The following is a 16,799-nucleotide window of genomic DNA, read 5'->3' as shown; positions in this document are numbered from 1 at the left end:
CTGCTTTCTACTCATTCAATATACTTTAAGTATTAGGATTTCTCAACAAGTACTAAGTAAAAATAAAGGCAGCTGATGTTTTCCTATGGTCTATGTAAATCCAAGTTTGAATACTTTAAAATATGCTTTGTTTACTTAGTTCAGCTATCCCCCTTTCAGTGGCCTCACATTCCAGCAGTTAAATTTTGTCAGTATATTGCACACCTGTGTGCTACTAGGGAGATTTGAAGCATTTTGCAAGTTTCTCCAGATGACTAGAGACCCTCCTCTTTACTCACTGCAGCAGTTTTCTCAACCATTTAAGCCATCCATCTATCCACCCCATATGAAAATAAGAGGAAGCATCTTCTCATTAAAAACCATCTTGCATTTAAGGTAATCTGACACAGAAATTCCAAGGGACTTGACAAGTGCTTGATACTATTCCAGTACTTTGTTTCAGTTACAGGAATACTGTGCATAGCTGGGTGCACAACACCTATTTGTGCTCAGAGTTACTTAGTGAGGCAAGGCCAGGTTTTCCACCTGTACCACCACCACCAGTGGACAGAAGATTCTACTCAGCTTGAGTGTAAAGATGGCTCAAGCCAAAACACCTTAATCCCATGCTGTTACCCAGTGCTGCATCATTACATACTTTTTTAATCTCATATTCAACCTTCGGTTTGCGGTCCCGCCTCTAGACACAAAAACATCCATTTTTTCAGTTTTGCCAAGTTTACCGACAAGATACAAGCTTAGTGATTTGCCATGAGTAACATGGAATATACTGGTTTCTGCTTTCTTGCAGGAAGACAGTTGTGGTTACAACACTGTGTACAGAGAACTGCTCAATTCCCCATATTTTCTTCCTGAAGCCTACCTTTACATTAACATTTCTCTTAGTGACCTAAGGCAGACCTAGCAGAGCTCAGTTCTCTTTTGACAGTGACCAGTGTTGCTGCTACCCAGGCACAGGTGAGAAAGAAGGGTAGCAGCCTGTTCAGCTGGAAGCCATGCAATGGCTTTTCTTTTGTATTTCTAACACTATGCTATTGTTAGACTCCCAGGACAGCAATATGGTTCATGCATTCATCTGGAAATACATATTTAAGCCCCGTATAGTTGGTATTGCTTGATCTAGACATTAGATCTCTCTTGAATCAGCAGCTATTTTAATCAAAAGCCTAAAAATTACTGAAGTGTTATTCACATGCAGCCACAAAGTATTTGATCCCTGGATGAGTCATACCTGCTTTGTACTGCTAACAGAGGCCAGAGCCAATAGCTACAGATGAACCAAGTTAATTCTTCTGTCTTATGCATAAAGCAGTTATTCAAGGTTCAAACACAGCAACACTGTGCTGATGTAAAAAGCAAAGCAGACTATCTTGCTATTCAAATATAAACTTTAGCCTCCAGAATTATTTCCCCCAAGAAAGAATTAAACAGGAGTCTATATATTGGCCTATAAAATACACCTTAGATACCCTCTACTAATAGGTGGCTTTATTCCAGTACACTAATGTCAAAAGCTTATGACAGATAATACTACATATGCCAACTCACTTCTTTGGGTTCCATATCAAACTTCTTTGGGCCCATCTGTTCCTTTGGCCCCATCTGTTCCTTTGGCCCCATACTGGCAGCTGCCCAGGACTTCGGAGGGTTCTGTAACTGTGGTGATGACACTTGCTGCTGCCTGTCAGCTTTTTCCCAAGCCTCTCGAGTCTCCTGCTTCTTTTGTTCTGGCTCTTCCCTAACACGTGCAGCCCAAGCCTTCAGAGGCTCCTGCTTCTTTTGCTCTGGCTCTTCCCTAACAGGCACTTCCCATGTTTTCAAAGGGTCTGGCTTCTTTTGTTCTGGTTGCTCCCTAGTTTGGGTTACCCAAGGTTTTGGAGATTCCTGCTTTTCTTCTGGTTCTTCCTTAACTTTGGTTACCCAAGGTTTTGAGGACTCCTGTTTTTTCTGTTCCTGCTCTTCCCTAACTTTTGTTACCCATGGCTTAGGCGATTCCTGCTTCTTCTGGTCCTGCTCTTCCCTGACCTTTGCTACCCAGGGTTTGGGAGACTCCTGCTCCTCTTGAACATGTGCTACCCATGCCTTTGGAGCTTGTGGCCTCTTCTGCTGTTCCTCCTCCACATGGGTCTCCCAGGGCTTTGCAGACTCACGCTTCTGTTCCTCCTCTTTAACACGAGCTTCCCAAGGCTTTGGAGAATCTGGTCTCTTGAGTTCTTGCTGTCTAACACGAGCTTCCCAAGGCTTTAAGGTCTCTTGTTTCTGCTTCTGTTCCTGCTCTTTAATATCAACAAGCATCTCCCAGGACTTTGGAAGTTCTTGTTTTCTAGCACACTCAGCTTCCCAAGATCTGGGCTCTTCTGGCTTCTTCTTGACAGAGTATTCTGCTTCAGGCAAATAACGCCTGTTGAGAAACTATATAGACCAAAGAAACTTAATGGCTCCCAAGAACATATTTTGCTGCTACAGTTCAGGTCAGTTAAATAAGGTCAGTCAGCTACTGGAAACTGCTGACTAAAAGCAGAGCCTAGACAGTCTAAGCACTAGTCATAAAAACGACGTGGCCAGGGCTTTATCCTACAACACTGCAGACTAGCTTTGCTTGGCATGCCACAGAGAAACAGGGAACAGTGCTGAACAGCACAAGTAAAACCCAGCCGAGTGAATCTACTGCCCTTATCCTCAATGCTACCTCATGTTCCTAGGCAGTGAAAATATCAAGTTCAATTGTGATTTTTATAAAGGTAGCTCTCCTTCTAAGCACCTAAAAAGCTCTGGTACTATATTGGCAGACATTCTGCTAAGCATCCCAAAATATTAGACCCAGTAAACAAGTATAACCCTCATTCTTAGTGGAGTTTTGATACTAAAATGTCAGAGTCTCAGATTAACTACCACTGGACTTCAACTGCAGGCTGTGTTTAGTGTTAAGTCTGAGAGTTCAATGATTATGTCCTAAGTTGTCCTAAGTTACCACTTGGCCATGAACAGGAAGTAAATGCATGAAGTGAAGAATGTACAAGGCTCACTGGCTGAGACATTTTTTCTGGCTAGATACCAGATGAGAGTCAGGTAACAGTGTTAGCAGTAAGTTACAAAAACTTGTTCTAGAGTACACCCTCTAGTGGGATACCTGGGAAACAGGGATTCGGCATTTTAAGAACCAGTATTTCCACTTGGAAAAAGACACCCTTCCCCACCTTTTGAACCAGTTTGAATCATTTGAACTAATGATTTCTATGCTACTGACAGTCAAAGCTTAAGTTCAGGAGTCTAGAGAACTGCTGAAACAGGTCTACACACCCCCATGCACACAAGTCTGTCTTGGGTTTCCTACCTTCCTGACAAATCAGAGTAAGACCAACATCATTCTCAGCCCCACCAATATCAAGCCTACTGCATTGCTTAGCTTTTACAGACAGCATTCGCAGGTGTCTATTTTCTCTATTCCACAGTACACAAAAGATCAGTGTTCCCACTCTAAAGGCAGATGCTTTGTTTTATTCAGGAAAGTACCAGAGCATTAAAGTACTATACTGCTTCATGTAATCCTGCTCCATTCATCCCAAAATACAACACCAGATGCCATAAGATGCCATAAATTTGGGGTTAAAAATAAATGCAACCGAGTCTTTAATGCTTCCTACATCAAGAAACACTTAAATTACTGTTCAGACTCCCTTTTTAAGCTTAAAAAAAGGGCTGCAGAAGAGCATTTATAAATGAGTGTCTGAAAAATCACAATACTAAAGGCAAGCAATTAACAGTAGAGTATCTTACCTCCTGTGGCTGTATTTCAGATTTCATAAGCTCCATAATGGATTCTAGAAAAAGGATGGTAATTTGTTTCAACTGATCAAATGCAGAAGGGCAGATCAAACAGCAGCAACTCTTTAAATCTATGTAAATAGTAGTACCATTTTGCTAAACCAGATATTCTGAAAGCTCAGCTTGCCATTCAACATGCTATTTCTAGACAAGCTTTTATTGTCTAAGTTTTACAGCTGTAGAAGTTTAGAGTTAAACAAGAAACGTTTTATAGTAGTTATAAATTTTGTTATTCTAATATGTAACTTTCCCTACACACCAGACAATCCCCACATCTTCAACTTGCTCAGAAGGCAAAAGCATTCTATTACTATGATTTAGTCTTTTTTTACATTACTAGCTAACAGAGGGCTGCAAGCCTTGAAGGTTCCATTTCAGTTACTACATTGCAAGTAAGCTACAGCACAGCATTAGATTCAGCACCAAGCCATGCAAAGTCAGTGCTCAGTTCAAGCCTTTCCCAACACTGATATAAAAATTGAACCCTGTAATTCCACCTGATTCTTTGGCAGACTCTCCTTTTGACAGTTGTCTTGTTTTCTCAGGTTTTCTATTTATTTCTTCTTCCAATTCTTTCACTGGCACAGTGGTGCGAGGAGTCGGGATGCTTTCAAAGTAGCCGGAGTCTAGAAGCTTGGACAACAGGTCCTTCATGTGTTTATCTAAAGAGTAAAAACTCAAGGTTAAACCAGCAAAGTCTGAAATTAAGGGGTATTCAGATTACAGATGCAGTTATTCCAAGTTCACACATCTTACCAAGCTATAGCAAAATGTTTTAGTAAAGGAAATTTTTTATTAGACTGCTTAATTTTATGCAGTTGAAAGCATCTTTGCAGCTTGTGTTTAAATGCCCACAAGGTAAACACCAAGCCACCTGGTCTCCCATATGCTTGGAAAGGGCTTTGTTTACCAAGTATAAACTAGCCAGCTTTGATATTAAAATCATGTGAGACTGCAACAGAGGTAAAGCTAAACAGTCACAATGGAACTACTCTACAAGATGCTCTTGCTGATAACAGGATGGTGTCTCAGAAAGAAAAGTTAAGAACTGTAGAAACAAGCAGGGGAAATGCAAGGGAGTGATCCCAGAATGAACTTACTCCTCTGGAGCTGGAAAGGATTCAGAGCTGACATGGCTGAACAAAAGCTTAACTGTACTCTGAGAAGCACTGTCTAGTTTGCTCCTCCGTGCAAACAAGAGACAGGAGCTAAAAGTACAGAGTAAAACCTCAAAAGTAACAGTGATTCTAGAAATTGTTTCAGAGGAGCTGGAAACAGGGCAGCCTTGAGAACAGGAAGAACTTTCAGTGAAAGATCACTCCTACCAGTGACAACCACACAAACAAGAACTGTAGCTAGAATTTACTATGGCTATAAAAAACTCTCTTCCAAGTCAATGAATGCTAATAAAACAACCTAATAGCTTTATCTGAAGTCTAGCTTGCACACAAAGGGTGCAAGACTGACACTAAAGGGACAGAGATACTGATAATCTATTCATGTCAACAGATACAAGGCTAAGGTTACCAGCCTGTAGCAATCCAAGCCTGCAGTTTGCCCAGAACTACAAGGAAAGATGTAACACCTAGTTCTCAGTTCAGCTACCTGTATGTGGAAGTTAAACAAGTCACACTAATGCTCTGTTCTAACAGCTACTGACATTGTTGTCAGTAACAAATGAAAGATTCTTGCCACACAGCTGCTATAAGACTGGCATAAACAAAACAAGCAAGGGCTGTTTGCAATAGAAAGACACTACAACTCAATTAAGGGCAGTTTCCTCGCAAGCAAGTTGTAAATAGGAACGCAATGTGTATGTTGGCTTACAACCAGGGATTTTGGAACTGTGCCACAAATGGAAGATTTGTAGAGTCCAACAGATTTTGGTATGCTTGAAAAGTAAGGACTCTTCCATTACATCAAAGAAAGACTGCAACTGTGCATGATGAGAAAGCCCAGCAAGTTCCATTAACAACTACTGTGGTGTCCTGCACTGTAGGGAGACAACAGCAATGAGTCTAGAATTCCTAAAAAGGAGACTCTTCAATGATGTGGAACCTTCAGCCCAGGTCCAATGAAGTTTTGTAATACATCAGGGTACTCAACTAAGCATTTCATGGCTGGGAACTGTTGCAAGCTTAACCCATTTGCACATAACTAAACAAAAAGCTTCCCACTGTTCTGAAAGGTATTCATGCATCAGATTTTGAATTGCTACCATCAGTATTCCTCAAAAATATACTGGTACACTGATTGAAGAGTAAGTCCTGACTGGAAAATGAAAGCACATGGCATTGATTGACCTGTACTTAACTGAACTAGGAACAGCCATTTATCCTTGGATAATCAAGATACACACATCACTTAAAAGTAGTTCATTTAGTAGCCTTCCATGTGTATTCCCTGGTTTTAAGATGTTTAACAAGGACACAAATTTTAGATCTTTAAGTTATTTCTCTAGATGAGACACTCACATGTTGTTCCAACCACAGGTTTCTCACTTCCTTCTAGAAGGTCCCAGAAGTAGAGAGACGATTGCTCCATCTGGTCTTCAACACTAAAACAAATGACAGTTTTACCAGGTAGAATCATATCCAAGATCAAGTGCTGCACTATCCCAATACCCCTCATTTTACAATATTCACTCATGTCCAGCCTTCATACATGTCCTGCATAGAGTGAATAGTAAGCTCTGAAATCACTGGAAGCAATTCAGCTGTCTCTGTCTGCACAGGATTTAACCTAGCAAACCTAACTTCTTTTGTTGGTAAATATAGAGATCCTAAGCACTGTCCCACAAAACCACATGGCTCAATTTCATTACAAGCCAGGATTCCCAAACAGGGCAACAACTGCTGTTTAATCAGCTGGTCACATTTACTGGATGAACAGTAAATTTTAGATTTACAGGTGCACTAACAATAGCTGCCATTCTCACTAACTAGCAGCTCCTGAGAAATTTTACTATAGGTCCAAGATCCACCTCCTCCAGGAGATGGAATTTTCAGTCCACTGCAATGAAACACAGTATCCCAAAGGAAAGGATTTTGCTTCTTGTAGAAGTAATACCATAAGAGTAAACTAGAAACAAAGTTACTTCATTGGGATGAGACACTCCTGTTGTGTAGCTTTTTATAAGCAGCTGATCTTTCAAAGCAGTTAACTGAAGAGCAAAGATTAGGCAAGTCTAGTGTATGACAAGTGACTAGAATTTTGAGGCACTTAAAGAATTAGTCCATAGTCAAACATAACTTGTCCAGACAGGCTGTCACACTAAGCACGAGCCATCAAAGCACCAGCGCAGTGCCACATGAGCACTGATACTGACATCACCTCTGTAACACCATGGTAGCATGCATGACATTTAGTGCAGAGGTATCAAAAACTTCAGGCAATGGTTTTAAAACCACTTTGAAGCTAACAGCAAAAGCACCATCTTACATTCCTCTGGAATAAAGAAGCACACCTGAATCATCAGTGTAAACGGAATACAGAAAGAGTTCTGATTTTACTGCATCCTTAGAACATCCTAGCCTCCCTGCTGAGGACGGTATTGGACTGTGTCCCCTCAGTCCCACAGGGAGACATAAAATGGCAAAGTCTGTCTGCAACCTGCACCTGAGGCTGTAATTACTACAACTTCCCTCTAAAGCTCAGAGTTAGGTAAATCTTCACATTCCTAATCTCAGATAAAAGCAAGTGTACTGAAGAGAATTTCAATCAATGTTCCAAAACATGGTATTTAAAGACACAGCAATGTCAAACAGAGGACATTTACCACAACAAATGAAGCATACTAATTAGACAAAACCCCCTGAACTTACCTCAAGTTCTCATTTCTTTCGGGACATGTCAGTTTTGCAAATCTTATGAGGTAGTCTAGTTCTTTAGAAGGCAAGTATATTGCACCATTCACACCACCTTTGAAATCTTTCTGAACATGTTCTTGAGTGAAGTTCTGCAGCACATACTGGACTTGAAGTATTGTACGCAGCTTCTTCTTCTCTGCTTCGAGCTTCAATAGGCTCTCTCTCCGCTGAGCCTTCTTCTGTGCTTTCAGCAGCTATTTTAATGCAAAATTCAACAATTAAACAATTTAGCATGTTTAATCCTGATTAGTAACAAGATTCTACGACAAAACATTGAGTTCTAGTATTGATTATCCTACAACAAGGAAACCAACTATTCATTTTGATTAGATAACAGAAGCTCCTAATTCTTCAGATATCCAGAATCTTTTAAGCTCCTCCTTTGGAAGAGCTCCCCATTTATCTACACATCTTTCAGTCAAACTGGATGCTGGTAGTTTCACTTGTGATATGTCTTTGTGATATCTAGATCCTGATTATGCCTGCTAGTTGTTTTGCTAGCTTTGTAACAGCTTTTAAAGAAATTGATAGAATTGATACGAATACATCAATCCAGGCAGCCTAGCTGATCTTTAACATTTACCACAGAGTTAGAGAGGCAGAAGTTGTCTCCTAGTAAGTTGACTCAAGTTTTTCCAAGTAAGACAACTGTTCTTCACTTTTGAATACCCCAGCTTAAAGAATACAGCAGAATCCTACAATTATTTCTGTTGGCAGAAGGCTAAAACACTCATTAAATAAGCAACATGAAATTACAGAACACATACAGAATATGCATTCAAGTCTCTCATCATGCACTAACAGAAGTACCAGAAGAAGCTATCCAAGTAAATGCAGAACTTAAAATGCCTCAATGTGTCACAATCTATGAAAATATTGTTCCCTACAACACACTACAAAGGATGCAAGTGCAAGGATGCTGTTGCCAGAATGGCCCCTAGTGTTCCAGTAATGGCTATTGACTGCAGAATCCATTTCAATAGAAGCAGAGCCAAGTTAAAAATAAGGTGGGTTAGCCTTTAAATACAGCGTAAGTTCAAGAACTGGTAGAATGCTGGATTACTTAAAACACCTGCACAAAGATACCCTGGGTCACAAGGTACCAGTCCTTCAGCATTCTGTAGAAATAATGCCAGAGCAGTGACTAATCATGTGTAGCTTCCCTACCACTACCTTGGATCAAATCTTCTGTAAGTGTAGAATTTGCTTGAGCCAAGAGACCAGTTTCTCCAAAGATAAAACATTTGCTTGCATAAAAATAATGTATGAAGTGCCTTAGATCCTGAACAAAGACCTAAATAAAGCATTAAATCAGTGTCTTGCCACAATTAGAGACAACTACAGCAGATTGAGTAGCAAACTCCACAAGCTTCAGTTAAATTTTACTGAGGGATGTACTTCTCATTGAAGTCAAAGTGATTTAAAACCAGCACTTTCCCTCACCAGCAGCAGTAAAAAATTCATTTTGGAAGGCATCTTGGGACATTGTCCAGCCCAGCCTCTAGAAAGGCTACAGGGAATCAAGACCAGATTGCTTGGAGCTTCATGCAGTCAAGTGTTGAAGAAATCCAAGGACAGATTTTACTAGTTCCTTAGGCATCCTGCTTCTAATGTTTAATCACCCACTGAGTGACCATTTCCTGCTACCTGGTTAGCATCTATTTCAAGTAATGATCATTGCTTCTCCCGCCACATCTCTCAGCAAAAAATCCCAGCTCCACCCTTTGAGTATTTGCTGTCTGAAGGATAATAGCGCATCTCCTAGCAAGCCTTCACCTCACCAGGCCTAACAAGCCCAGTTGTTCCAGGCTCTCCTGACAGGTCTCATTTTCCAGGCCCCAGCCATTCAGGGGCCCACCACTGGAGTCACTAAAGCTTCTTTAGCCTTTGCCTACCAAGTGATCAGAAACAGACAACTGGTTAGCAAGCACCAAGTAATCAATTCTCCTAAATGAACTCTCCTCAGCCTGTGCCTAAACTTCACTGCTGCAGAGAAACCAGACAGGAACTTCCTAGCAAGGGGTGTACGAGAATAGAAGTGCAGCCATTAAAGTAGTAGCACAAAGTTTTGCAGTTACCTCCCGTCAATACAAAGAAGAATAGTTATACTTACATCTTGGCTAAGCCCTGAAAAAGTCTTCTGAAGCTCCTTGGCAAATTCCAGGTTGTGTACTACTTCATCATATTTCTCTACTGCCTCCTACAAAGGAATAGATAAAAATGTATTTTTCATGCCTAAGACTACTGATTGCAACTCTATTGCCTTGTACTTAAATTCTCATTGTGAAGAATTTAGTGTGTTCTTCTCTGAAACTGTAGCTTTTTAAAGATACTGTGTCTGTGGCTGGTACTTTAATTGCAAATACCATTCACCTGTAACAGTCTGAGATGCAGTTCAAGGTCAGCTCATGCCATCAGGCAGATGTCCTACAGATTTGCCTATATAAGTCTTGGCAATCAGAGATAAACAGCTATTTAAAATCGGACTGATCTAAAAGCCTGGAAGGAATACAGGAGAAATTCAGCACAGATCTTCTACCCTCATGCTTAACTGAACACCTTTAAAGAAAATTTGTTCAAACTTTAGAAATATACAATGCAAGTCATACTTCCAGAAATAAGTCTTTCAAATTGAGTTTCCACAAAAGAAGCCATGTTCCTGTCTTCACTAATGACTTTAACCAATATTTTACTAGCTAGTCTTCAAAAATAATTGCAGTATATTATTAATTGCATTTTGATATACCCCATTTTCAATGGGTTAGTTAACTTCTCGAAGTTCCCTTGACAGCTCTGAAGATAGCAAAATGCTGTAGTCCAGACATGCTGCCCATATCTTCACACCACAAGGCATGAAGTAACAAGTTGAATTCCAGTTGTTCACATGTTCAATTTGGTTTATGCTCCTGACATGATATCACAAGTTTTTCTAGAACAGGCCCATCAGTCTAATATAAAGCTCTTTCACAGCAGTGTTAGTGCTTAGTGTTTCATCAGTGCAGTGACAAAAGCTTAATCTACTGTCCCAATAAGATTTGGGACATCTGCAAATTCCATATGTGTTCCTAAGCAACTGGAAAACAAGGTATATGTTCATTTGTTCAGTTTGATTGCTCAGTTCCTTTTATTCCCTTGTTTGTGACATACTAGACACTACCTGGACTAAATGCTAGTCAACAAAAAGTGCAAGCTCTCACCTGGTGGTTTAGGCTTGTCTTCACACAATTTACCAAGCAGCCTTGAAGTACTATTTAGCAATTCACTTTACACTTGAGAGAATGACTTCTAAGAATCCAATGCCCACACATATTTGAAGACTCACAATTAACACCAACAATTTACTAGTCAGGTTACAGTAATTGTGCTTTTAACAACACAAATTGCAGAGTAAAAATGCTGCACCTGAAAACATCAAGAACAGCTACCACTGCTGTCATGCCAGGCTGTACCATCAGCCCACAGGAAAGCAATAGCTTTCTTCTGTCACACCTGTTATTAACATTCATTAACAGCATGTTGGAAGAACAGTACTTAGGAAAATCTGCTTAGCTTGCAAAACATCAGAATAAGCTGCTGGAAGCTCTTCATTTTTGAAACAAATGTTTCCTAATGTAAGGCTAGCACAGACATTAGGTCTGGCAGGCATGCACCATAACTAATTACAGCTTAATCCAAATTGCTTGCAAAACAAGTTCATCACCAGACATGCACTTCTTCCTCTGTGTGAGAAAGTTAAAGCTATAGTTGACATCAAGTTATATTAGAACACCACTGTATTATAAGGCAGTTGGTTTCTTTAGGTGTTAAGATCTATTAAACTCTACTTCAGCTTCAATTTGTACATACACCACAAATTTCCATCTGACAGTTTACAAATGCAGTATGTCTATATCTTAACCACTGAAGCAGGGGACTTTACAAGATTATTAATTAAATATTGAGTGCATATGTGCTTCTACAATGGTCACCTTCACTATGAAGACTGAATTGAGTTCTTCATTTTAGTAGCCTAAGAAACTCCAGAAACTGGGATGAAGGCACTAAAGCTTGAAAAGTGAAACCCAGCTAGGAATACTAAAAACCAGTAACCAAGTTAATGCCATTTTTCCAAACACGGTCACCTAACAGCTTTTCACAGTCCAGGGCATATACCAAAGCAGTCAATACATTCAAGACTATTCCAACTTACAGAACATTGTTCAATAGTCTCACTGTTCATGGCAGCTAACAGATAGTGAAGAGCACCGATGATCTAAACACAAAAGTTTCTTGCCCACCTGATTGAAGATTGAGTTGAGACGAATTGAAAGGTCATCAACCTACTCCAAACCATCAGATTTAAATTTACTTTTGCACTTGATATGGCATGAGACCACATCAGATTTTGTAGTTAAGTACTAAGTGACAATTTACTCCAAAAGGTTTATTCTACTTCTAAGAAGGCACCATTTTCCCCCTCTTATCTCACTTATGTCTAACTCTTTCACAAATTACTCACAGTAAGAAAATAGAATTTGCGTTCTCAGACAGCTGCACTGTGATAAAGTTAGCAATAAGTGACATTTTTCTAGCTGGTTCATTAGCAGGATCAGCACTATCACTGAAGTGTCAGTACTCCTCATAAGACAATTACTCTTCAGCATGTGTCCACTACATTTTAAAAATGTGACTCCTAGATTAGTAAAGCAATAAACTCTTCAGATTATGTGACGCTCCTACTCAGCTCTGCTGAAGTTTTCATGTTACACAAACTTGGTTTCAGATCTAAAATCCATTTCAGAACAAGACAAAAAAGAGCCAGCACTGTCAGTTATATTAATAGCTGCTTGTAACCAACAGCACTGTGCAGACAACAGGCAATTTCAAGTAATAGCTGCTAATGAAGAAATCATGAGGATTAATTAGCCATCTCAGAATTCTTGAGGCTTGGGTTCTAACACTGCACTGCCATATAGATCTGCTGTACACAGATACCTCATTAAGAAACAGAGGTGCAGGAGCACTGAAGCTGAAAATCTACGGAGCGAAGATAAACAGGGATCTTCTATTCCTTCAGGGAACACCATGAAGGTTAAAACAGGCAACAGAGCTTATGGGCTCAACACTCAGCCTGATTACCAATAATTTGCTAATTTGGTTTTGTGAAAAATACCTTTAGGTACTGCTTCTATAAAAACACCTTCAGCAACCCATCCTTCCTGCCAGATCAGAAGCTTTTGAGGCCTTCCACTCCTGCATAAAAAGCAAGCTTACCAATTGGTCTTGATTGAGGGCTTCCCCCTTCTTCAGACGATCTTTGTAGTCTTCTAGTTTGAGCTGCAGAAAATTCAAAGTAAACATTATACAGAAATCAATACAAAAATTAAGCAAGGGGTATGAGTGAAATACTGTAACATAGAACAGAAAATCTCCTACTTCCTCTTGTTTCTGGAGAAAGGAACACAGGGTTTTGCTATGCCTTTGATTTGGCAATTTCAGTCTGCAGGACTGTCTACTTCCTCTCCCTATCACTGAGCTTTCAGCTCTTACTTGCTACTTTTCTTTCATTTAAGAACTACTAATGCATTGATCCAAGATCTTTAAGTGGCTTCAAATACATCCAGTGTCCTTGTTTAAGGAACAATCAACCTTGTTTAAGGTAGGCTTGCTTAGCTTTCCCAAGTCAATGCTGGAATTTAGTTATATTATCCTTGAGTAAATCCTTGTTATGTCTTCCAAATATTTGGCTTTAGTTACATCAAAAATTTATAGCCCTGTTCCTTAAGAGAGTGAACAAGTGTATTCAGGGAAGAAATAAGATTTATTTCCATTATACCAAAGCAGTCTTTAAATGCTGATGTAAATAATATAAAACTAAACTATTTGGTATTGCAAAACTTCTTTAGGGAAAAGAAAGGTGACTTCACTGCCATGAAGTCAAATACTATTCCATGTGTGTATCTAGAGCTCCACTGACACAGTACCTATAGGAGTATAAGACTGGAAATGCTTTCTACTCATTTTAGTAAGTCACAGTTTTATTTGCTGATAAGGCCATATTGTCATTCATGTGAAAATCAAAGGTACCAGAGAAATTCACAACAAGAAGCTTCCTTGGACAGAATTAGAATACAACACAGTTGCTTAATCACACAAAGGAAGCATGCTTGTCTGATGTTATTCAAAATTACAGCATGATGCATGACATGAGACAGCAGTAATACTGCATCTCCTGCAGGAGGATCAAGTCCCCTAAGCACATGGCCAGATGTCTGATCTACTCTCTCTCCTTGCCCTAACTAAAAGCTTTTCAGACACTTAGAGTAGCACAACATATTCACACAAACTCTTTACTTGCAATCCTGATCCAGCACTGAAAGCAACAGCACCTTTATATCTTTTATCTTATGGAAAATAAGATTCTCTCAACTCAAAACCAAGCACACAGTCACCTGCCAGTCAGCTGAAAAACCTTAGAATGCAGAAGTCTGACTAGCCACAGCTACAATGCTTTAGGTGTATAATTATCTCAGTTATTAATTCTTACTAACACTGTTCCATCCCCCCAGCCTCAGGAAAGCAGAGGTCAAAACAAGAGATCAAGTGTTGAAGGATTTTTGTGTAAGTTTTCCAGTCAGTAATATTAGCCTGTATTTAAAATATGTAAGTCAAATATTTATGCAAAATAAAGGGCAATACATATTTAATATAATCTGACATTTCCACTATCAGAGGAAACACTTGCTCTAACTTCCAATTTTACAAACAATTTACATCCAAATTAATATCACGTGCATATGATTGATGAAATATTTCTGCAAGATTATAATCACGTTTAAATCAGATGCAAATTCGTTCTGAACTGATTTGGTCAAGAGAAGCATCTTCAGTTTTGATCAACATATATTGTCTCTCTATGTACACACATAACCTCATCCCAGCTGTTAAAAATAATGGCAATAACATGAAATATTATTTTAAAGGCAATGAGCATTACTATCGGCAGTTCAAGTAGGTGCCATGGGCAAGAAAACCAAGTTACCTTCTTTTTCTCGATGTTCCTGATCTTGTGTTTGAGGCAGATGAGCCCGTTGTCGATGTAGATCTCATAGGCCTGGGAAGGAGAGGCCGCCGTGCTCAGCGCGGACTGCAGGGGGCTGGCGGGAGCCGGACTCTCCCCAGCCGGGGTCACCTGCTGCTTGGCCGCCTTCATCCTCTTCTCCTCCCCTTCCTCCGAGCGGCCTGAAGGTGATGATGGACGATGGAAAGGGGCTTGGGAAAGCCGCACCATTGAAATGGATGGAGCTGCAAAGAAACTCTTTTATTTAGCTCTCTCACACCCCACTCCCCCTCTTCAAGTTACGTCTTGTCACATCACACATTCAGAACATTCAGCCACAAAACTGAGCCTTGGGAAGGACCGACCACAATTTTTCCACGCCTCTCCCTCCCTTTCAAAATATCTGTAGCAAGAATCTCAAAGCAAGGCAAACTTTGTATTATTCGCAGCCTCCCCACCCATCCAGACACCAAAAATCCTTTACATAGGCAGAATTAGACAGCAAAGGAGAGGATTCCAGAAACTCAATACAGTGACCATATAAAACTAGGCAGGTTTCCTGAACGCATCATCCACAGGGGAAAAACTGCAAGCAAGCAATTGCAAATCACACCGCCAGCCTGGCATCCGGGCTGCAGCCTGAATGAAAATTTAGAAGGGCCATGCCTGAAGGTATAGCCCCTCTTCTTCTCAATCCTCTTTAATCAGTTTTACCCTTTCATGACCTCTGCAGCAATCTAACCGAGAAATTAAATTAAAAAGAAAAAAAAAAAAAAACATACAGACAAAAAAAAAAAAGAAAAAAAAAAGAAAAAACATTCGATAAAGCAAACTAAGCCAGCTTAGTTACAACAGCATCATTCTTCGTGAGGAACTGGCTCCTGCCTACACCCACCCAAAAAACGTGCCTGTGCCACGGCAAGACACCAGCTTCCATCGGAGGGGCTGTAACCTTGAGCAGAGTTTCTGCAAGACATGCTCGGCCACCCTCATCTTCAACTACTTACGGACACCTGCTCCTGGAAAGCAATGACACCACAATTCTGCCTGCCCGCCGCCGGGGAGGCCTCACCACATCACCCCAGCGGGCAGCCAGGGCAAAACCCGCCTTTCCCCGGGACAGCCTCGGCCACCGGGGGAGCCGAGGGGAGCCCTCCATCGCGTCCTTGCCAGGGATGGGCAGGGAGCTCCTCCCGGGGGAAGAAGGGCACGGCCGCCACAGCTCCCCGAGCGGGGCGGTGGCGGAGGAGCGGGGAACAGAGGGTCCTTCCTGCCGGGGATTCACCTCCTCCGCCTCCCGCGGCCGCCGCGCTGCGGGGCCCGCGGTCCGCCGGCCCCACACCGCCTGGCTGGCTCGCTCCCGCCTCCCCGCTCACCTCGGTGCCCGCACACGCTCAGGCCCGCCCCGCCGCCCGCCCCTCGCCTCATATAGCGGCGGGGCGGGGCGGCTCCGCGCCGGTCACCTCCCGCTCCCAATGGCCGGCGCCGCCTCACCTGCCCGCCCGCCCTGCGCTGGGCCTGGAGGGCGGGGCCGCGGGGCGGCTCCCCTGAAGGTCGGGGCGTCCGTCCGGCAGCTGTCTGGGATGCCCTGGGCTCCCCAGGGAGCGGGAGGACAGTCTCTCGGGTGGGATCTGGTGCTCCTGCAGGGCCCTCAGCGACGGCCCTGGCGGAGCACGGAGCGTCCGGGGAGAGTGGCCCTGTCTCCGGCTTCGTGGGGAAGGGAGGTCAGGTGTGACACTCCGCCATGTGCCGTCCGTGAGGGCGAGGTTTGGCACGGGGCCCTGGCAAAGCCACGGTGCGCTGTCGCATGGCGTGTATGGCAGCAGCCTCTCAGCACAGTGACCCCGGGGCCGGCGGGCAGCGCTCCCTGAACTGCCCCGCACAAGGGCTCCATCCTCCCAGTGCAAGGGGATCCCCTCGGCCTCCCTCCCTTCAGAGCCCTCTGTTCAGTCACACCCTGTGACTGGTGCGCTCATGACACCGGAAAAGTGTTGGTCTGTGCCTGTAAATCAGCTGAAGGGCTCCTCTGGGCCCATCAAAGGTTCTGGAAGAGACCTGCAGGACTG

The 16,799-nt window shown here is 42.0% G+C and overlaps 1 protein-coding gene across 7 annotated transcripts in view; it reads right to left on the bottom strand.

The window, feature by feature from the left end:
- Positions 1-16,144, bottom strand: part of CAPRIN2 (caprin family member 2) — a 33,257-nt gene extending 17,113 nt beyond the window's left edge. For 5 of the 7 annotated variants that reach the window (XM_050969771.1, XM_030238483.2, XM_030238477.2 and 2 more), the window contains exons 1-9: positions 15,629-16,063; positions 14,716-14,978; positions 12,948-13,010; positions 9,808-9,894; positions 7,650-7,888; positions 6,300-6,382; positions 4,323-4,487; positions 3,778-3,821; positions 1,549-2,412 (exon numbers count right to left, since the gene is read on the bottom strand). In XM_050969771.1, the coding sequence (XP_050825728.1) occupies positions 1,549-2,412; positions 3,778-3,821; positions 4,323-4,487; positions 6,300-6,382; positions 7,650-7,888; positions 9,808-9,894; positions 12,948-13,010; positions 14,716-14,978; positions 15,629-15,710 (1,890 nt within the window). In that variant the 5' untranslated portion in view covers positions 15,711-16,063. Of the gene's footprint in view, positions 1-1,548; positions 2,413-3,777; positions 3,822-4,322; positions 4,488-6,299; positions 6,383-7,649; positions 7,889-9,807; positions 9,895-12,947; positions 13,011-14,715; positions 14,979-15,628; positions 16,064-16,109 lie in introns of those variants that run through there. The other 2 variants (XM_030238481.2, XM_050969773.1) reach the window with 2 other exon arrangements.
- Positions 16,145-16,799: the final 655 nt, after the last annotated feature.

This window comes from Serinus canaria, chromosome 1A (assembly GCF_022539315.1).
Source record: "Serinus canaria isolate serCan28SL12 chromosome 1A, serCan2020, whole genome shotgun sequence".
NCBI classification, from domain to species: Eukaryota; Metazoa; Chordata; class Aves; order Passeriformes; family Fringillidae; genus Serinus; species Serinus canaria.
The sequence above is the reverse complement of the archived record's forward strand: the minus strand, read 5'-3'. Positions and strand labels throughout refer to the sequence as shown.